The sequence below is a fragment of the Berghia stephanieae genome, chromosome 6 (genome assembly GCF_034508935.2).
Source record: "Berghia stephanieae isolate SIO BIC M18660-M18661 chromosome 6, UCSD_Bste_1.3, whole genome shotgun sequence".
NCBI lineage: Eukaryota > Metazoa > Mollusca > Gastropoda > Nudibranchia > Aeolidiidae > Berghia > Berghia stephanieae.
Window position 1 is genome coordinate 55078614 of NC_088365.1, and position 23412 is coordinate 55102025.

General features: G+C 34.8%; 1 protein-coding gene across 1 annotated transcript; it reads right to left on the reverse strand.

Moving 5' to 3' along the window:
- Positions 1 to 1846: 1846 nt before the first annotated feature.
- On the reverse strand, positions 1847 to 19106 carry LOC144975291 (uncharacterized). Its single transcript, XM_078919236.1, has 7 exons — positions 18801 to 19106; positions 14273 to 15944; positions 12328 to 12532; positions 11113 to 11315; positions 8952 to 9151; positions 7488 to 7598; positions 1847 to 4196 (listed from the first exon to the last, which is right to left on the reverse strand). The coding sequence occupies exons 1-7, from the start codon at positions 18876 to 18878 to the stop codon at positions 3984 to 3986; spliced, it is 2682 nt and encodes an 893-aa protein (XP_078775362.1). The 5' UTR covers positions 18879 to 19106; the 3' UTR covers positions 1847 to 3983.
- Between the last annotated feature and the right edge of the window lie 4306 nt (positions 19107 to 23412).

The following is a 23412-nucleotide window of genomic DNA, read 5'->3' on the forward strand; positions in this document are numbered from 1 at the left end:
GATTGTTTTTTTGTTTTTGTTGTTTTTAAGGGGTTTACGGCGCTTGTGATACATTTAAATCGTCTCAGCGCCGTAAAAATAAAAAAGGAAGTTAATGGGATAGTGAAAAAATTAAAGAATTACAATTAAAGGCACCCAATAAAAATTAAGAAAAAGGGGAATTAGTTCAAATAGGGAACATGTAGATTCTAATGGCACAATATCAGAATCATCCAAAAGTCTCATCCAGACACCAGCATAGGAACCCAAATGTGTACAGTAGCTCTTTAAATATTCATCTCTGTTTATTTGTTTTGTTTTTAAGGGTTTTACGGCGCTTGCAACACATTAAGGTCACATCAACGCCAGAAAAAAGAAAGAAAATGCGATAGTAAAAAGCTCTAGAATTACAATTAAAAAGCAACCAAGAAAAAGGAAGACAAAGAGAAGAGGTTCAAATATGAAACAGATGTAGATTCCAAGGGCACACTATCAAAGTACTTAGTTTGAGATCACCTAAATGTTTCACCCAGACACCAGAACAAGATCTCACTAAGAGGAATACACTCAACTGTTTACAAATCATAAGTTAAAAATATATTTTTTTTAATTACAGTACATAACAGAGAGATGATTTTCAAGGAATCAAAATATCAAAACTAACTATACATTTGACTGCTTCCCTCCCAGCGAAGGACTCCGGCCAGGGTCAGGACAAAACTGAGTAATCTCATTCCAAGACAAAGACAGAAAGCAATTGGAAAACAGATAAAGGGGGATAGAAGACACAGCAAGTACCTCCCTACCCATTATGGGAGGTCGGGAACCCCAACCAGTATTCGTCTCTGAAAAGGTAGGTAACCGATCACACCTAAGCCGACTGGGGTGATGAGTAGAGTGCTGCAGATATGATTTAAATCAGTTTATGACCTTTCTAAGAGGACTATTTCACTTTTTTGTAGACATTTTGATAAATAGGGTTGAGGATTCCCAGTCATCTTTTAAAAAGAAATTAAAATCTCATCTTATGAGAAGCTCACTAGATTAAATAAAACATCCTATTTTTTGTAAGATATATATTTGTTACATCAGAATTCTCATGACATAATATAATCTCCCTTTATCTGCCATTATTGTTAAATGTCCTCGATATGACTTTTTATTCAATAGTAATTCATGTTAACAGCTATTTTTGTCTGTATGCATATGCATGTTTTGGTGCATGTTTGTGTCGTGAGGGTATGTGTGTCTGTATGCGCTTGTATAAATGTGTGTGTGTGTGTGTGTACAAAAATGTTTATAATGATGTTTTACAATTTTGTGCGCCTAGAGCTGTTTTGTCAACGAGATTGAGCTCTATACAAAATAAACTTTATTATCATATTATTGTTTTGTGAAAATGTCAAGTAATAGGTCTAAAAAGCTGGGTGACAAGCCCCCCCCCCCCCCCCCCCCAACCCAACCCCAAAGCCAGTGCTCGAAATGGCGGCAAAGACAAAAACTCAGATAGACACTTTATAAAGTTTGCTGTCAAGACTTCTCGGACCCTGACCACCACCCAATGTTGGCATGTGAAAGATGTGACACCTTTGTCTGTAGATCATGCACAGATATTACCAGGATTCAATTTGAGCATCTTGTAAATGCAGGAGAATACTTTGTTTGTGATCATCCAAAAATCTCATCCATTCACCAGCATATATGAAACCAAATGTGTTATAGTAACTCTTAAAATCAAAATACTATGTGAAGTCGATGAAAAAAAGTTGAGCAAGACAGAGATGTGTATATGGAAAAACAAAACCCCCAAAGAGATGTTTAAAACACACCAAAAAAAAAAACATTAAAAAAAAAACAAACAAAAATATTAAAATAAATAAATTGGTTACCAAGATGGTATTTATTCAACAACTTTATTTAAGGGGAAACAACCCATGATACGATTAAATGAGCAATTATATAGTACCCTCATTAATCTATGGTAGTACCACCCTTGAAAAACATCGCAAAACGGGAACTTGCTTTAAACCAAAATGTCTTTAAACCGAAATGGTTTAGAAGGTTCCCAAAATATCGGTTTAAAGTAATTCTACTGGAATATCATCGCAATCTATACAATTTTTTTTTAACTGATCTTAACTTATTTACACAAATTTATAATACTCAATATACACATCAATTTACATATTTTATTACTTTCACATTATACATACTTTTATCATCAAGTTATTTGCTTACATATTATCATATCTGTTCAACACGTCTGTACAAAAATTTCCTTTGGATGAATAAAGTATTATTATTACAGTTCACTCCGCTTAATCGCACATCGGTTAATCGCACACTCCATTAATATGCTTCACATTCCCGAAAAACGGAATGTTTTCTATATAGCTACTCCGCTTAATCGCACACATTCTCCACTTAATAGCTACATCTTGATTGGAGAAAAATATTTGAAAAATACGCATAAAAAATAATGATTCGATCGATTCGTTACCATGGACAACAATGAACCTATCAGCATTGAACTGACATCTCAGGAGCTACTGGATTCTGTTCAGCCACACAAACGATAATGCCTGGATAATGAAGATGAGGATGAGTTACCAGAATGTGATACAATACTGAAAAGCTTGACGTGGTAGACAAAGTACGCTGCTTTATCCAAGAAGAATGCTTGGTAGGTGATCTACCAACATTGGTGAGATTGGAGACAAGAGTTTATAAAGAGCTTGAACAGAATAGAAAGCAATCGACTTCACGATTACTTTTCTTACAAACAATAATGTCACATTCTGTTGTTGATAAAATACGAAAAAGAAAAGAAAAACAAAACAACAAACAACCAAAAAAAAAAATTTTTTTTTTTTAAATAAATACACCAGTGCAGTCCTGATAATTCGAATTGGGTGGGAAAAGCAAATGACTTCTAATTTATCAGAATTCGATTTGTCTCCAAACAAGCCTAGACTGCTTGAGTAGAAAGCCAAGTTGTACAACAAAGAAAGAAAGACTACACATTGTTGTACCCTTGTTGTACACGTATGCTTTGGCCCTGGCCCTTACACTTACAAGCTACACAATAGCACAGAGTAGTAGTTAACACTGCATGCTGTGTAGGCCCTCTACTTCTAGATCTAGATCCATCGATCAATAAAGAAAGACAGCACAGAAGAGAAAGAGAAACGCGTGGAGTGGGGTGTGGCCTATGATTGTTCGTGCCGTGTATTGGTCAGCTTGTGGTTATCACTGTGTGTTAGATCTATTTATAACCAACCCCCTTTGTTAGCCAGCGGCCAGCAGACCACAAGTTAGTCTTAGTGATGAGAGCGCGAGAAGGAGAGAGGGATGACGCGAGACAGCTGGTCAATTTGGAGAAAGAAGAGAGAGGGCGGGTGGGACGGAGAGGGAACAACACGCCATTACATGCCTCAGGGGTCTAGTTATTATTATTATTAGTCAGCTCAGTCATTAAAACGCGTGGGAGGGTGGATACGGAGAACAGGCAGTTCGTTATGACCTTCCAGAGTTTTTTTTTTTAGTGATGGGCAAGCACTTGCACTTCGAATAAAGAGAATAGCGACTGTTCGAATTCGAATTAACCATGAATATTTTATATAGAAAAAGAAGAAAATAATTCATTATATCGTATTTTCTTCGATTTAAAAGAAATTCGGTTAATCAGATTTCGAATTATCTGGACAGGACTGTACCAAAAAGCAACAACAAAAACCACCTTCGAATGAGGTCATATCTTGAACATGATGGTCTCAAGCGTATGGAAACTCAGAGACGTGGTCCTAAATGAATGGCACATGAAATCTGGTACTTGGATGCTATTTTTGCTTCTTCTCTTAATCACACAATCTGCTTAATCGACACACTAACCTAAACTCTTGAGGTTGTGCGATTAAGCGGAGTCAACTGTATAACATTTAATCTTAATATGCCTTATGCACATACTGCTCCTAAATATTTTTTTCCTGTGAATTATATTAGTGCTAACTTATCATGGTCTCATTTTTTAAGTCTTGCACAGTCGATGCATCATCTTTAGAGGTGATGCTGATAATATTCTCCTCTGTCGTCATGTTTACTGTATCCTCTTTGTCCGGTTGATCATGTACACAAGTCACATGGTAAACTGTAACACCGTCTGCATCTGTATCCACTGCTGTCACCAATGCTTGTGTGCCATCCTTAAGAGTCAAAAGCTGAAGAGGGAAAAAAAACAATAAAATACAAACAAACTAAAGCAGTGTTTATTTCAATCTAACAAAGAAGTTGTGCCTTCTGATGATCGAGCTGAGAAGGATGTCATTTTTAAGATTTCAATCGTAATTAAGACTTGTCATCGTCATAGCTCTCAAACACAAATTCTTATTCAAAACTCTTATTCAAAATTTTAATACTTCAAAATAAATTTCTAAAAATCCCCCTTTCAACACTAATATTAGTTATAGTAGTTATTTCTCAATAAAAGATCAAATAACCCAAACTTAGGCTGCAATGCAGCATCGCAAGGTGAGCAACAGGGACTAAGCTTCTTACTCAAGGACAAAATGGTGTGTCAAAGTGGGGCTCATACCCGGGTCTCCCAAGTGGAAGAGGTGCAATGCTTTAAACACTCCGATATCTCATCTCCAACTGCTTGGAATGAAAATGTTGCTGCTTGAAGCTCGAAGAAATAAATAACAATAGGAAATGAAATGGAAGCTTCAATTTAATCAACGAAGACAGAAATGTGGACGTTTCAATTTCAGGTTTCTCCTTTATCAACAAAACACGATAATTTAAACACTAAAGGTGAATGAGAGATGCGAGAATGACTTTGTTAAAGTTACTAAACAAAACAATGATAGAACAGTGCATCATCCATTAAGATAATTAAAGATTGTTACTTCCTCCATTTCTAAACTTGTTTATTTTGTAGTAATGTTGTTCACCATGATTTACGACATTCCATGATTATAGTAAATTATAAAATGAACTTATAATGACAGTTAAATAAATTAAGAATTGAATAGGAGAAAAGATTTGTTTTTTTTAAAAAACATTATAAAACAGAACAACTGAAAGATTGGGCTGAATGTGTTGAATTGAAATTAATTTTTCTAAAATGACAAAATCATACTGTGATAGTGATATCTGCATTCTAATATTTTATCAATATAAAAAACGAGTATCCACCATGGTTGGGCATCCGGTAACTGTTTAAACATCATACAGCACTTTTTGATAGAACTTTCTTAACATTATCATCATCATCATCAATATTATTATTAGCTCAGTTGGTAGCGTATTTGCTTCACAATCGAAGGGACCAAGATCAATCCCAGGTGCAGTCAAGATTTTTTTTCGGACTCACGTATCCACCCAGCAGTGATTGGGTAGCTGGGTCTGTTAGATCTGGGGAAAGTACTTTGCAATAGACAATATAGAAGCCGGGATAAACTCAGGCTCCATGGGTCTATGGCTCTGAAGGACTACTACTTTTTCATTATCATTTTTATTATTATAAGTAGTAGTAGTAGTACAGTCCACTCCGGATAATCGAAACTCGGTTAATTGCAACTTTCGGTTAATCGCAACATTTCCCAAGAAACGGAATTAATTCTATATATAAAAGTCACTGGTTAATTACAACAAACTTTGGTTATTCGCAACAAATTTTCGCCCTCAAAAGTGGTAAATTCAAGAAATCAATCTAACAAAATATCATGATTAAATTTCATCATGGAAGAAATCGTGATAAGTTGAAAAATCGAGAGTGAGCGGGAATTAATGCTACAGTATTGTGTCACCACTTTATTAGAGAGAGAAAAGTGGGGCTTTGCAGTATGGGTTTGTGATGTTATCTGTGGCCATTAGATAGGAGGCGAGGGGGCTGGACATAGTCTTTACAACAGGTAGACAATGACAGTTGTAAAGAAAGACTGACCGATATCCTTTGTTTTGGGATTGACAATTGTGCATTGTGATCAATGAGTTTGGTGAGAGCTCTTTTGTCTCTCATCACAGCTAAACTATTTGACTCTTACAAATGTCAAGAACAAAAGAGTGAAAGTGAATCCAATGTAAATAAGATGTTGGCTTGCATTAAGGGGGGGGGGGGGGGGGGGGGGGGGGGGGGGGGCGACACTAAAGGGTCACTTTTTTTATTTGATGAAATATCCTAAACTTCTATGCACAGTCATAATGTACCTGTTTGGGAAGGATGATTGCATATAATTTTTTTCGAAAAAAGTTGCCCGTTGCTATGGAAACGACACCATATTGGAAAATAACAACACATCTTAAAAAGTCAAAGGCTTTTTTTGTTTATCAACCGATTGCCATAATATTGTGGTCACAGGTAGAAAAAAGAAAAATAAAGACGCTCTAGAAGCCCGATTTTTAATCTTTTAATTAGAAACTTTAAAAATTAAGTTCGAAGTTATTACTCGATTATTCCGCTTGAAAAAAGTTTCAAATTACTCATAAAAATTTTTTTTTTCAAAAATCCGGCTCCTAGATGACCTGCGTATTTGTATGATACTCATTTGTAGAAAGTTTGAAGAAGATTGGTTGAAAACTGAGGGAGGAGAAAATTGCAGTTTTGAGAAAAACGTATTTAAAAATCAAAGTAAACGAGTTTAGGGGAAAACTCTCCTCTCGCTCTCTGATTAGATTGTGACCACATGACATTATTAAGAACAAAGTGATTGGTTGTTGAAGATAGAGGAGAGTTTTTATTTTTCATTGATATGTTTTTGCCTTTACTTAGTTATAAAGACTATTTGATATTCTTTCATGAAATCAGTCCACTGAAACTAAAAATTGGCAGGATTTAACCATACTATGTGTCACAAAATACGTTATTTTGAGTCTAAAAAAAACTGAAGATGAAGTTCTCATGCAATTTTTTATGCAGACAAATGGTCACATGGCAACATCCCACCAAAATCTACTTTTAGCAAACTAGGTCAAAATTCATCATTTTTAATGTCGCTCCCCTTAAAGCTGCTTTTGCTTGACAAATCTATATAGGGCTGTCATATGGTGGTATTTTATTATTCAATCATATTGCTCAGTCTGTGGTGGACTAATACTAATGTTCACAACAATTGTTTTGTGTTTACCACTAATGTGTAAAATATTGCAATAGTAGACACTCGTTCAGCTTCGGTTAATTGCAACTTTGGTTATTTGCAACATTTGCGCTGATCCCAAGGTGTTGCGATTATCCGGAGTGAACTGTAGTAGTAGTAGTAGTAGTAGAAGTAGTAGTAGCAGTAGTAGTAGTAGTAGTAGTAGTAGCAGTAGCAGCAGCAACAGTAGTAGTAGTAGTAGTAGCAGTAGTAGTATATTAAGCAATCTCTGTTTACTGCTTTCTGCTTATCAACTGCTGGCTGAACAGTAAGAACAGATCAAAAATTGATGAAATGCAAAGAGGAAGCATGTATGCACCCTACCATATAAAGATACAAAGCTAATTTATACAAGCATATATAATGAAGGCATACTTTTCCAGCTTGAGAATCCTTAATAATTGAGTCGTAATCGTCCACTGTCAGAATAGAAGCAACCTCTTGTTTACAGCTATTCTCTCCTTTTTCTGAAGACTCATCTTGCTCCTGAGATAACAAGAAAAAATGTAATATATATAAATAGTTCTGCAGAAGTTAACAATAATTCTATTTTATATACATATATATATATAATAAACAACAAAACCCATATATGACACTCTTTTTCCAAACTTTGGTGTAATGGTCGCATATCCCTTTCTCTGAAAATTATCATTACCATCACCAGTTGTAAAAAAAAAAATTATAAAAAGATCAGAATCTTGAAAAATCACAATTTGAAATCCAACTTTTACGTAAAAAAAAAAATCATATATCTGAACAAGAGACAGATACAATGATAAAGAAATCACTGATGAGGTGAGAGAAAAAATCTAACCAAAAAAAACCCATTGATTTTAGTACAAAATATTCCAAACATTGACCCGAGACAATATAATCTGTCAAAGATTCCTTAGAATAGATGTAAATTTGTCAGTAAAACAAAAATCGTTTCTCAAACTCAAAATAATCATTCAATATTTTGAAACAAAGATTTTAATTTGAAAATGAGACCTGCATTCCGTCAATCTGACCCCTTAGAAAAATGTCTTTTCTGATTTTGACATTACCAATATTAGATCTCATGATATAAGAAGATTCATTCAAATACTGAAGACCACAAAGAAGAAATTGTCTATATGTAACCCACTGCCAGTTTCAAATGATAGGAAATATTAAATTTTAGTAATTTGCACTGCTTAAAACTACAATCATTCTCCCTAATGGAGCATTAATACTTAACACAAGTCTCAGTTTTAAAACTATAAATACAATTTTCAACATCTAAATCACTCCAACAATTTAAGACAATGGGTCACGTTTCAGAACCATTGAATGACTTACCCGGTGTTTCTTTATACGTCTCTAATACGATCCCATGTCATAAATAGACATTGTGCAGACACAACATTTGTACAGTTTCTTCCCTAATAAAACATGAATATTCAACCCAAGTCTCATTTTTTAAACTATAAATTCAATTACCACTATCTAAATCACTCCGATATAAAACATCTTAGACAATGGGTCACGTATCAGAACCAATGAATGACTTTAGACAATGGGTCATGTAACAGAACCATTGAATGGCTTTAGATAATGGGTCATGTATCAGAACCATTGAGTGACTTTAGAATATGGGTCATGTATCAGAACCATTGAATGACTTTAGAGAATGGGTACTGTATCAGAACCGTTGAATGACTTTAGACATGGCTCATGTATCAGAACCATTGAATGACTTAAGACAATGGGTCATGTATCAGAACCATTGAATGACTTTAGACAATGGGTCACATACCAGAACCATTGAATGAATTTAGACAATGGGTCATGTATCAGAACCATTGAATGGCTTACCCTGTGTTTTTTTACATGTCTGTAACATGATCCCATGTCATAAAAGGACATGGCGCAGACACTACATTTGTACGGTTTCCTTCCATAATGACTGTTCTCATGATCTGCCAAGTACTGTTTCCTTGTAAATGTCTTGGAACATACTGAGCAGGTGAAGGGTCGCTCTCCTGTATGTTTCATCATGTGACGGTCCAGATCTCCTGCACGGATGGAAGAAAAACATTGGTACATTAGTAGATTTTATGGAGCAGTATCAGGGAGAGAAAATGATAAACGACTTAAATTAAACCTGCACCAACAAAACTAGATGAGGAAAAGAAAATAACTTTTAGATGGTCAAGCCACTTAATACCATCTGTCCATTTTTTCTCCTGTGCCTGAATAATTCAGCCATTTCCAAATTTCTCAATTTAATTGTCTAAAACCTATATCAAGTAAGTAGTCCTTCAGAGCCATTCAGCCCATGGAGCCAGAGTTTATCCCGGTTTCTACAGCGTGAAATGGAAAAAAATCAAGTGCTTGCTATCCTTTGGATAGGACACTAGTCTATTGCAAAGTACTTTCTGCCAAATCTAACAGACTCAGCTACCCATTCACTGCTGGGTGGCAGGGGGGGGGGGGGGGGGGTCGGAAAAAACCAAGACTGCAGCCGGGATCGATCTTGGTCCCTTTGCATGTGAAGAGAGTGCTTTACCAACTAAGCTATCAGGACCCCCTAAAACCTATACATATCACTAATTGTAAAATTTCTCATCCTATTTAATCTTTGCCAGTATGTCTGACTCAATGTGGTATTTTACTGACAGGAAGGAAATAACAAAAAATCTGAGAAAAAAAAAAATGATTTTGATTAAAGAAATATGGTTAAATCAGATTTTGGCAGCAAAATGAGAGCTTCTCAAAATCATCAGAGACTCTGATGGATGGTAGGAGGACACTCCCTTATACAGTGCAACCCCGATGTAACGACATCCGTTAGAGCGACATTCCCTGTATAACGACATGGTACTCAGGTCCCATTTTATTTTACTATATATCATTAGTAATAAAAACCCCTCTATAGCGACGTACATTTCAGCAAAACCCTTGTATAACGACATTTCTGGTCCGAAAAACCTTGAAGGTGTTTGTCTACCATGAAATTGTTCGTAACTATTACAAGTGGTATCTTCCATTCTATGTATGTTGTCTACTCGTAATAAGCCCAGAGATAGTTCTTATTGTAGCCAATGAAAACGCTTCTTTTTCAGCCAATCAATAGTCACATTTGTAAAACACCGCAACCAATCAGAAGGCTCGCCTTTCACCCAATGAATGCCTGTGACAGGTCAACACTGGACTGTTTATAAATCCTTTGTCCACTCTCCATTCATTGAATCATCATTGAACGATGACGATACTCTACGACTACGAGGCCCGGATAAACTACAGAGGGAAAATGACAAAGTATACATTCACTACACAAGACCCAAAACACCTCCTGATATACACACATAGGAAACCTCTCTGTAACGACATCCCTCTATTACGACACGTTTTCCCGGTCCCGACGATGTCGTTATATCGAGGTTGCACTGTAAATAATTAGAGTAATGAGTTTTGAAATTAATCCCCTACCCCAAAGAAATATCTAAGAAATTAAAATAGGACACAAAAATACATATAATAATTGATTGAATCAATTCATTGCAATATATGTAAATCAATCATAAATCGTTGTGCGGCTATGTGGCCTAGTGGTATGACACTCGCTTTCGGATCGGAAGGTCCTGGGTTTGAGCCTCGCTCAGTGCATGTTGAGTCCTTGGAGAAGACTTTACTTACATTCTATCACCGCACTCAGGTGTAAAATGAGTACCTGGCCATTAACAGCGCTGTCTCTGTCCGAAAACATTGTAATATCACCTAACAGGCGTCAAATACCGTCCATGTTAAATGTTGCTGTTGGTCAGGGACCCCTTGTAAAGCGCTTTGAGCACATTTAGTGGATATTGCGCTATATAAAAGCTCAATTTAAGTTAATAAACAAAAGAACATTATTAAAAACTATAAAAAGATACATAAATAATTAATTATTTAATCATTAATAATTCTTAATCGATCACAGTCAAGCCCCCATTTCCCTTTAAACATCGATGACTGCTGTGTAAATGACACTGACCTTTAGTATAACACTTGATTTTACATTCTGGACATGGGAAGTTGGCCTGGCGGTTGTGTCGTTTAACGTGCACATCCAGCTGACTCTTCTGTCTGAATGCTTTGCCACACAAGTCACATAAGTGACCTTTTTTATTAAGGTGACGATCCATGTGGACCATTAGGGTACACTTCTGGGCAAACCCACGGTGACACAAAGTACATCTGTACAAATTGAGCATTGAAAATAACACGAGTAAGATGATGATTGGTGTAAATAGACTATAAATATGAAATGAGACTCCTATTTCTAAATGCAGTTCCATAACATTTAGGCCTGAATGCACGTGTAAAAGAGGCTAAATGAAATTACTGTAAAGGTGAAAATGATTTTTTTTTAAATGCTTGCTGTGTTATATGAATAACATGTATGTTTTTATATTCTGATGTGCTGACTTGAAAATTATAAAAAACTGAAGTACTCAGGGAGCAAAAATGGTAGCCAATATGACCAAGGGATTAAATAAAGTTTTAAAGACCTTTGGCTATAAAAATTCTTTTTAAAAAGAAGAAAAAGTAGTCCTTCTGAGTCTTAAGGCCCAGGAAACCATTTATCTTGATTTCTATTAGTCTATGCATTAAATGGACAATAGCTATTGCTTGCAGTAAACCCATTGGATAGGACACTAAAGGTGTTATGTTGATAAGCAATTAAAAAGAGAAATTTGTACAACAAAACGTTCATATAAGTTGGCAGATCTGTATATTCCAAAATGTGTATTCCCTAAATAAAGTAAAAAGTCTTACAAGATGGCCTCACAATCTATTTTCATACAAAAGAACATTGCCAAATCTATTAAAATCTCCAACAAATCCTAGCTGATAATTAAATGGGTTCATGACTTTAAATTCATCTAACTTCTTTATCCTTACATAAATTGGACTGGGGTCCTCACAAAAAGGCTACAAGCAAGTCAACAAAATCAAAAATTTTGTCCTTGTATCATTTTACATAAATAAATAAATGTGAATCAAAATTTGAAGTTCATAGACTATTTAAGGACAAATATAGTTTAAGAGATGGAGGTTAATTCTACTGAATATTGAAAATGATGATGAAGATGATTTTGCTGCTGCTGCTGCTACTGATGATGATGATGATGATGGTATAGAGGTGTGGCGGACCCGTACAGGAATGTGGAATGTGAAATATATTACAGGAGACTGAAGTACTCACACAAAGGGTCGTTCTCCTGTGTGGGACCTCATATGAATCTTGAGAGATCGTTTCTCTGTAAAACTCTTGTCACACTCCATACACTTGAAGGGTTTTAGACCTACATGGGTTGCTTCGTGCCTATCACGGTTGGCTTTGGTTGTAAATTTCCTGTCACACTGACCACAGCTGTAAGGCCGGTCACCTGTATGAATTCTCATGTGTGCTAGAAGAACAGGGTAAAATATTTGTCACAATGTTTGAGGTATGGCATCTCTTAACAACTTGTGTGAAGAAAAGAAGTGTATGAGAAAAAGAGAAAGGTATAAAAATTGTGAGATGCAACATGCTGGGCTGAGAATAACAACTGAATGGGGAGTTGGGAGTGGGGGAGGGAAATGGGTTCTTACTCCACATACTCTAGTTGAGATATACATGTCATTTCTACAATATGGTCATCTCTGTGGTGCAAAGTAGCATGTCTGGTCAGTAATATGTCGATACTGGTTTTTAGGTGATTCCTCTTTATTTTCTCTGATTTGTCTGTTACTGTATCATAAACATTTTTCAGTTTTCTTATGGAGTTTTAGATGATGTTATGATGAGTTATTTGAAACAGAAGTTTATTGGCCCTCACAGGCCACATCAGCGCCACGAAAACTGAAGATGATGGGGTTGTCAACAGATTTAGTCTTAGCTAAAAAAAAAAAAAAATAGGCAAGAGAAGTAAAGGTTTTAGAACTGAAGTAAATCCAATGAAGGAGATTCACATGTTTCATTGGAGATGAATCTTTACTAGAAGGAGTATTAATACCAAAACTAAAATCCTTCTTTTTTCTTCAAAGATCTGCAGAGGCCCAGATGAAGCAAGATCTTATCTCAGTTTCAATAGATATTGTGCGCTTGGCTTAAGAAACTAACAACATTGCCATCCAGAAATATGACAAGACCAACACACAAAACTATGTGTAACCTTGAACGTTTACAGTTTGGTTAATACAGTTTCATGAGAATAAGTCATAAACATTGATGGCAAAAAACAATAACAAATACCTGAGTGACGTCAATTTCGTTCTATCTATAGCGTCAAATAAATAGTAACAATAAATACACATTGGATAAGACACGTGAATATGATGCTTTCTATCTGATCTACTAGATCCAGTTACCTAAAAATTACTCGAACAGAAGGTCCAGTAAAAAACAATAACAAAAAAGCCATACAAGTGCTATATATAATATATAGATATTCCAAATGGGTACCCCTTCTCAAAAGCTTCAATAAATAGTAAAGATTTACTTACAATGAACAAAATAATTTAACAGACACATAAATCAAACTGTCTGAGAAAGAACACATCTAGAGCATAGCAGAAACTAATTTGTCTCATTCCAGGACAGAGACAGAAGCCATATTGAAATGAACAGAATGTATAGGAAGATGAAAGAGATGGCATAAGTTGATATATTCTGAAAACAAGAGTTTGCAGCAGTAGTTATGATTTTTTATGGTGATGACACGATGATGCTGTGAAGGTGATAGTGATGAAAGTGGTAGTAGTTAGGATATTGTGCCTTTATGGTTGTAATACTGGCGATGTAGAAGCTACAAGATGATGGGCTGTGATGACAATTTTTCGGAGGTGACATCATTATTATTAGAGATAGTAATGGTAGTTACGATGAATGTGGTTGTGGTTTAGAATAGGATCTTGTGAAGGCAGAAGATGACGGATGGCAAAAATTAGGCAGAATTTTACCTTTATAGGTGAAATTCTCAACCCTGTTCAACAAAAAATATCATTGATTATTTGATTTTACAGATTTTCACTGCATCTCTTACAAATGAAGAAGTTGGGTTTTTTTCAGAACGCTAGTAAAAGAGCCTGAGGAAATATTTTCAAACATTGGATCCTATAAAAAAAGCTCAATACTTTTAATTTTTTTTAAAATTAATGAATCTCACCTGCCATTGATGATGGGTAGGTGAGAACTCTATGACACATCGGGCATGTTCGGTCCAAATCATCTTTGCTTTTCATGGTTGACTTTTCCTCATTAAGATCTTTTTCCTTCTTTCTTTTCCTGGTTCCGACACCTCGACAAGATTTGCCCTTTTCTGCCTGCACCTCATATTCCACAACATCATATTGGGTGTCTATTGATGATTGGACTATAGAACCATCCACATGTTCATCATCAGCCGATGTTGTGGCAACCTGCTGAACTTCATCAATAAATGCATGAGATGACGTGTTTAAAACCTGGACAGATCCATCAGATGATGGATTCCATATAACATCCTCAACATTTTGAACCAGGACTATTTCTTGATTCCCAGCAACAGAGGATAGTTGCTGGATGTCCTCTTTATCAGAGGAAGCATGAATATCCACTGTAGCATCCCCGTTATCACTGGATGTAATTGAAATGGAATGGATACCACTTGATGAACTAGTTTTTTTGAGTTCTTCTTCAAGAGCAGATATAATGGTTTCAATATCAGAAGACTTATGAATCTGTTGTGGTTCTTCGATTGAATTATTAAGTTGGCTACAGTCTGTTATCATGTTATTATGCATTTGCTTGTCATCATCACCATCACTATCTTCAAATTTGACTTTAACCTCATACGGCTGTACAAAGTTACTAGAATCAACAAGATCAGAAGTTGCCGTCCCAGGGTGTGCATCATTTGTGGAAGAAATTATCGGAGACTGAGAGTAAAATTCAGTTTCAGGTAAAGAATCATTCACAATCACGATGCCATGGTTTTCATCATCACCTTTCTCAGGATAATCTCTAATCACCACGTCTGTGACTTGAAAAACAGCTTTTGATTCAACATTACAGCTATTGTCTGTCTCTGTATTTAAATCACCTTTGTGAGATTGGCAGCAACTCCCCTGAACACTTTTTGAAGTCTTTGTCTCTTCATCACTATGACTTTCCAAAAATTGTTGATTCTTACTTCTGTCTGAGTCACCTTTGACCAGGGAAATACAGGTTGTTGGATCATTTTCAATGTTATCACAAATATCAGGGTTCTCAATTTTTACAGGGGAAAGGTCATTAACTGAACTTTCTTCAGCTTGAGGTGACAACCTGGTAACTACCTTTTCAAATGTTGATGATTCAATTCCAGAAGTAGCACAAGTATCAATGCACTTATTACTATTTTCCTCATCATTAATGAGAACGCTAGTCTCTGATTTTATTGAGTAATCACCTAACTGACATATCTGATTTATCAAATGAGTTGAAATTGATCTCAACTGAGAGGAATCTTCGATTGATACTTTACTACCACAATCATCACTCTCAGTCTCATATTTGACTTCATTATAAATATAATCATCTGCAACTTGCTGATTAACAATTCCTAAAATACGAGATCGTTTATGGCTTTTATCATTATGACTTAGTGGAACACAAAGAGTGATGACATCCTGAGGATTACATTTATGTTTTTTCTCTTTTGAGAACTTCCCTCCATAATTCCCTGGTGGGGATGAAATTGCACTTCCATTTCCATTGACAGCAATCTTAACAGCTGATGAAACAGCCTTCCAATATTTCCATACATCTTGTTTGTCCGTACTGTTTAGAAATCCTAGAAGATGCAAGCTTTTGTCAACCTGGAAAACAAAATGCAAGAAATCAAAAATTTTCGTGGGCAGCAGTCATTTTGTGTCTCTTTGTAAGGTTATTAAATAAATTTGCAGTAAAAGTAATATGATTAAATTCATAAGATTATTGATCAAAAAGTTGGTCACCTTCATTATTCAAATAATTTCTTAGAAAACAACATAAGATTTAGAGATTGTGACTTCATTCAGGGGGGGAGAGAGGGAAAGGGAGGACAAACTCAGCTTCCCTTTCCTTGTAGTGGTTGTCTCTAAGCAAACAAATGATGATTGCGCAAAAGCCTTAAGTAATCACTTGTGATACCTATAAAGAGGCCAATCATATAATTCTTGTTGCGCTTAAGTTGCAATGCATTTGTCGACATCATCAATGTTAAAGGGGCATGTTAGGGGGCAGCGTGGCTCAGTGGTACGGTCTTTGGTTCGTACCAGAAAGGTACAGAGTTCGATCACCTGCCGCTGCGCTGTGTGGCCTTGAGCAAGTCACCTTGCCCTAGCTCAATTTGCAGCGCTGCACTGCGGCTGATCCAGTCTTCCTTTGAAATAGATCCTAGAGACAAATTTCCCCTATAGGATGAATAAGGGGAATTTTAAATGAGATACACTAACAACAAGTGATTTTTTTTTTTTTAGGGTGACTGGGTATTGTGGCAGCTAATTAACATAGTGTCTCACAAGCCTACATGCTACCTCTCTTTAATTCTCACTAGGACTTAATTCTTCCTCTGTCACATTATCAGTCAAGTCGTATTGAGTGGACTTTTTTTTAGCAGAATTCCTTCTGCAGCTGTTGATTCCATCAGACATTTTGTATTTAAGGATCACCATTGGGTGTTCACTTCAAGAAGACTTCTTAACTTACAGACTGCACATTCAAATGTCCACAAACGAGACATTCAAATATTTTGCAGATGTACCATTTGAGGAAAATTTGCAAACTGCAACAATTCACAACACAGGAGACTAGTTATCTTGTTCCAATATCAGTGGAGAATTAAAAAGAAATTGGTTTTTATTGGTCATTTGTCATATATAACAATAAATAGGGAGTTTAATAGAAATTCTAAATGTACCTCACACACTTGAAACCAATGTCATATGAAAGAGCTGGCAACACAGATTACAAAACAGTTTGAATTTTGTTTCTATCTTGGTTAGAAATGTAGTTACGGCAGTTCAAAGTCTGAAATTTCAGACCGATTTTTACCCCAAAATTACCATTGCAAAGTTGTGACCGAAATCGCGTGATGTTAATAAAAAATGGTTAAAACAGTCACTATGGAGTTCTTATCATATATTGTATACCAAAATGTTCGTCCTATCGAGGACAATGCATTTACATTAATAAAGAGGAAGATAAACATTTCAAATTAGCACATTATTACATAATATGACGCAAATGTTACATAATAAAAAACTCGGCTAGACGTAAGAAACAATTTGCGATATCACTTTTGGATTTATCCCCAATATCTCACTGAAACAATTGCAAATAATTCCCCTCTTTGAATTAATACATAGAGAATAAAAAAGGGTTTGAGAGTATTTAAATGATAAGATATAAACATGTTGCGTAATGACATAATGAGTTTATTTTTACCTATGGCAATTTAATTGCATATAAATAAAATGGTAGATTGAAAAGTTCAAATAAATTGAAACAGATTCCCTATTATGATTAGGAGGAAAGTTCTGGCTTTTAATACTTAAAAAGATTCTGAACCACTTTGGGTTTATTGCTATTAAATCATTTGAACTGACAATTAATATAATGTTATCCCCCCCCCCCCCCCCCCCCATCCCCCTTCTCTCTCAATGTATGGGGGTGTCAGAACTAATAGAACTTCTTACCATAATAATTATTAAGGCTAAGGCCTTTAGAATATGGATACAAATGATTAACATGTCTAAACATATGGGAAAGAAACTTGATGGCAAAGTAAAATAAAATTAAATTAAAGCAATTGGAATTTTTAAAATATCGATATTATTAATATCGGATTTCACAAAGAGAAGAAATATACAAACTTTTAAAACAAAAAACTATAAAATGCCTATAAATAAAGTTGGAGAGTATGTATTCAAAATAAAAACATAGTAAATAATAGTACTGAAAATATTATGGACTAAATTTAACATAATACATAACTAAATTTAAATATCGATATAATTATCGATATCGTCCGGCAGCCATGATGAGAAGATAATGTAAACAAGGCATTTCGGCGCAGAGTTAAAAGGTGTCTGCGCATCGATATAGAGCCCTGAAATTTGGCATGAATAAAGTTTAGATGTTATTCTAAAAACAAGCGTTTAAATTTTAAAAACACACGCGGTAAATAAAAAAATAAATGCATTTGAAAATTGCGAAATTTTAACTTCATATAACTTCTGGAATTATTAATGGATTTTTCCTTAATTGGCACCATTTAAAAGGAAATTGAAAGACGAAAATAATGATACCAAAATATCTGCGATATTCCTCTTTATAACGAAGTTATACATCTTTAATTGAACCCCCCAAAACGTGAACGGCAATTTCCAGTCACAACTTTCCTATGGGCGAGTTGGGTCAAAATTTGACTGCCACTGCTGCTGCTCACTAAACTAAACTGCCTACAATAAAAACAAAGATGTAATCATTCAGACTTTAAGGTAAGTTATTTAATTTTTGACAAGATGCAATTTTGCAGACTTGACAGGAGCCTAACTTTAACTTTAAGTTTAAAGCCAAGCCATCAGCAGAGTATGAATATGATTCATTCACATTCATTAACTTTTTTTATTAAAAATATAAATAATAAAAACTCAACTCCTTGTCCGGTTGACTATCACTATCACACTTACATGCCTCTTGAAAGTGGTGGCTGCTTCTTTTGAACTGAAAATGTTCTGCCTTTTGTTCATTTTCCTTGGATTAGACATCGGCAATGAAATACATTTTAATTATGAATACACTTTGCGTTTTATTATGATTTTAAGAGGTTGTCCGGTTGGGAAAGTTTTGGGTTCGAGTTTCGTAATTATTTCGCTTGATCCGAAATTTATGAATATTCCACGTCCGACCACTCGCTTATAACTATTATTTTGTCACTAAGATTCTCTCTCAACTGCAGTTATTTCCCTTGCGTCAATTATCGACCACTCGACCACTCGACCACTCGCGTCGCTTGTTTCACTTCAAGGCTTCAAGGAAGCGTTCCTTTAGTCCTGTTTTATATTATTCGTTTTGTTGTTTTCTTTAAATATAAAATAAAATTCCCTTTTTTTTTCATTCCTATGGGGAAATATATCTTCAATGGTCTATACTATTCCAAGGGAAGACCGGACTAACCCAGACGTCAGCCGCAAAGTGAGCTAGGATGATGTGACTTGCTCAAAGCCACACAGCGCCATGTGATCGAACCGAACTCGGTACTTTTGGGTACGAAGCAAAGACCGTACCGCTGAGCCACACTGCCCCTTTACTTAGATATTCACTAATTATCATTCCAACGTTAGAAAGTTTCCCTGATGTAAAAGATTCAATGGCATTAAAGAACCAAAATAATAACAAATAACATCTTTACCCAAAAGCTAAATACACAACAAATCAACAACAAAAAACAAACAACTGCAACAACAAAGTAATACCCATTTCTTTATCTGACCAGCTTGAGAACGCAATGAGAACCTTGCACCTTAAAAAAAAAAAAAAAGAAATCCTAACTCAAACGAAAAAGCAATGCATAGTTTATAAGTTTTAGCTTTGGGGGGGGGGGGGGGGGGGGGTGTTGGGATTTGTGACAATATATAGACACTACTGAGCCATATGAACAAACAAATGAAAAAGAAAACAGAAAGAAAGATTACTAAAGGAAATTAATAAGATAGGAATAAAATAAATACAAACACGGGAAAAGCATCCATTGGGCCGTATTAAAGATTGAAACATGCAATAGTTTATTGATATATTTTAGCCTTCACCATTAGTAAAAACTAGATAGTTTTATGATTTCAAGTCAAAGATCTGAACAAGTGTGAATGAAGGGTGCCATACAAAGGAAGAAAGAAAAATACAAGAAGAAAAAAAAAACATCCCAAAAAAATCAGTCTCGAAAAAAAAACAATTCCCCAAAATATCGAACCTCAGACCTTAGGATTACCGTCTAGATTATTAATTATTATCAAGGTCTGAGGTTCGATTTTTGGGGGGATTGTTTTGGTTGGGGGGGGGGGGGCTTGTATTTTTCTTTCTTGCTTTGTCTGGCACCTTTCATACACACTTGTTCAGATCTTTATCTTACACCGGTGCCTGCTCCCTAGTTTCTTAATTATTTGACTTCAAGTCATGGAATCCGATTTTCACTTGTAATAGACTCCTATATATATATATAGATGTGTGCATATTTGCAGGTCCGATAACCCAAATTGTTATGCTCTCATGGCAATGGATATATATATATATAATATACGTTCAAATCAACGCAAAATATTGTCCATTTCAACAATGGCCCATTTCAGGCCCATAAATGCGTTCAGTTGTCACTGCCGTTTTATTAAACAACACAGTAGAATAAAATAATGAATAATGGTATAAATTTATAGTGCGCCAAACATCCCCTCTTCAGGAGGGCTCTGGGCGCATAAAGATAGAAAGAATATCTCTGTGCTATTTGATTAACATTGCATATACAGTGTTTTTTTAAAACAACAGCAGATCAGATCTGCGAGTATGTGCACTTAGGCTCCTATTTATTGCGCCCCACCGTCTTCCTGCCAAGGATTTATGGTTGAAGGGCCGCCATCATCGAACTGGCCGGCCGCCTGTCAAAAAACAGTTTTGGATGTGAACCGAGGCGACCAAAAGAGATACTATTTTTAGAAGGCCCTGATGTGAACTGAATGAATTAAGCGCACAAAACAGCTATCGAAGGCTATACAGCTACAAAAATAGAATGGTATGGAATATTTTTTCCTTCTTTGAGTGCATTAGCATGGAAAGTGGAAACCGTAATGACTTTAATCTTTAGCAGTTCCTAATCTCATTGCACACTCTGACCTAAGATTATAAAAAAAAAAGTTAGACGTAAGGGACAAAGTATCTGTAGGAGTATGTGCTTGTGTGTATGTGTGTGTGTGTTTGTGAGTGTGAATGTGTTTAGTTGTGTATGCGTATGAGCGTAATTTCTTGTGTGCGTTTTCGTGTGTGCGTGTATGTTTTCCCTTATAAGTATATTTTAAAAAAGAATATTTTGTGCGTTTTTGTTTGTTTGCTCGTTTGTATTTTTTTTTTTTTGTTTGTTATTGTTAGTTTGTTAATTCGTTTGTTGGCTTATTACCATAATTACTGATGCCACTGTAAGAATAATAATGATAATAATGATAATGATAATAATAATATAATATAATATATAATAATAATAATAATAATAATAATAATAATAATAATAATAATAATAATATAATAATAATAATAATAATAATATAATAATAATAATAAATAATAATAATAATAATAATATAATAATAATAATAATAATAATAATAATAATAATATAATAATATATAATAATAATATAATAATAATAATAATAATAATTAATAATAATAATGATAATATAATAATAATATAATAATATAATAATAATAATAATAATAATAATAATAATAATAATAATAATAAATAATAATAATAATAATAATAATGATAATAATAACAATAATAATAATAATAATAATAATAATAATAATAATAATATGATGATGATGATGATGATGATGATGATGATGATGATGATGATGATGATGATGATGATGATGATGATGATATAATAAAACAACAACAATAATAATAATAATAATAATAATAATAATAATAATGATGATGATGATGATGATGATGATGATGATGATGATGATGATGATGATGATGATGATGATGATGATGATGATAATGATGATGATGATTGTGGCGGGTTGTGTGTTATTTTTGTGGGATCGAGTCCAACCGATAGCTCAACGGCTCAGGTTTAATCTAGGGGTAATTAAGAATTGCCTTAGGGTCCCTTATAACTTAATTGTATTAATAACAAATGAGTCAAGACAATAATAACGCACGATACAATAATAACAATTCTATACATAAAGTTTAATTAGATTGTTACAGGAAACGATAGAAAGAATAAGTATTTATTTAATATCAGAAGAATAGCTCTAATTGAGTGGATCTAATTTATTATTTATTTATTTATTGATTCATTTATGATTGATTGATTGAGTTAGTTTCTAATCATCTGTGTCTGTGGAAAATACATTTGAAAATGGTATAAACCCGTTTGGCTTATCTTTATCCTGCCGGCTTGCTTGACTGAGGCAAATGTATCAGCTAGTTCCAGGGTTGGCTCCTGCTTGCAGGGTTTTCTGGACTTCACAATAGTGTGTTGTAGTTATGGACTGACAGGAATGTTCTGGTGTTGGCGTTGACTGACATCAGGGGTTTACCACTATGCAAGGACTGGGAGGCAGGGATTCGGCACGGGCTGGGTGCTTCAAGGACCAGGACCTTCAATTAAGAGTTAAAACAACAAGGTCTCAGAGCCAATCGAGTTTGTCTTTCGCCACCGGATCGTCCTTGAGCGACACATCATGATAGCCTTTATTTGCCGACAAAGGCAAGGAGAAGCAGTAACTTAGCCTTTATTTGCCGACAAAGGCAAGGAGAAGCAGTAACTCCATGATAATGGTAGTTATTACATTTGTATCAAACATCAACTGACAGTCGAGCTATCTTACATGATGAGAATTTAACAGGGTTGTGTCCCTGGTATTAATTATTTCTTAATTTATTTTTATTAATTATAATTGAGGTTGTGATGTGTGGCTGGCGATTGGCGGTAGGGTCCAGACATTCAAACAATATACATATTGAATGTAAATGAAATAATAGCATAGATCATAAACAAATGTTAACTATAGTATAAGATACATATAGATATAGTTTTGTACAGGTATTCCAACTTACGAACATCCGTGGAATAGCACAATTAAAATATATACACAAACTATAATATTAATAATAGATAGATTAAATTGAATTCACAGTAATATCTCTTCCACTTTGAATGTTAACCAATAATTCATTTTACCTTCTGCCGAGGGAAGAAAAACTTTTACAAGTTTGAAATTGGAGGGATAGCTCTTCTTTCTTGGACTTCTTAGCGTGTGTGTGATTCAATTCAGAGATGAATTTGATGTTGTGAATTAAAGGAGCGCGTCTGAATTATGGGAATAGCTAATCAGAAGAATGTTCCTGTTTTAGATAGCCAATGATATTCAGATGCTTTGGTAAGAAAGAATAACGGAGAGCTTAAAACAGTAATTGCAATTTTAGCTACTCTTGATCGAGACAAGAACCTCAGGATGCACGTTGAGTCTTGTTTGGAAAAGGTAATTAGCAGGAGATATGGATACAATGAAC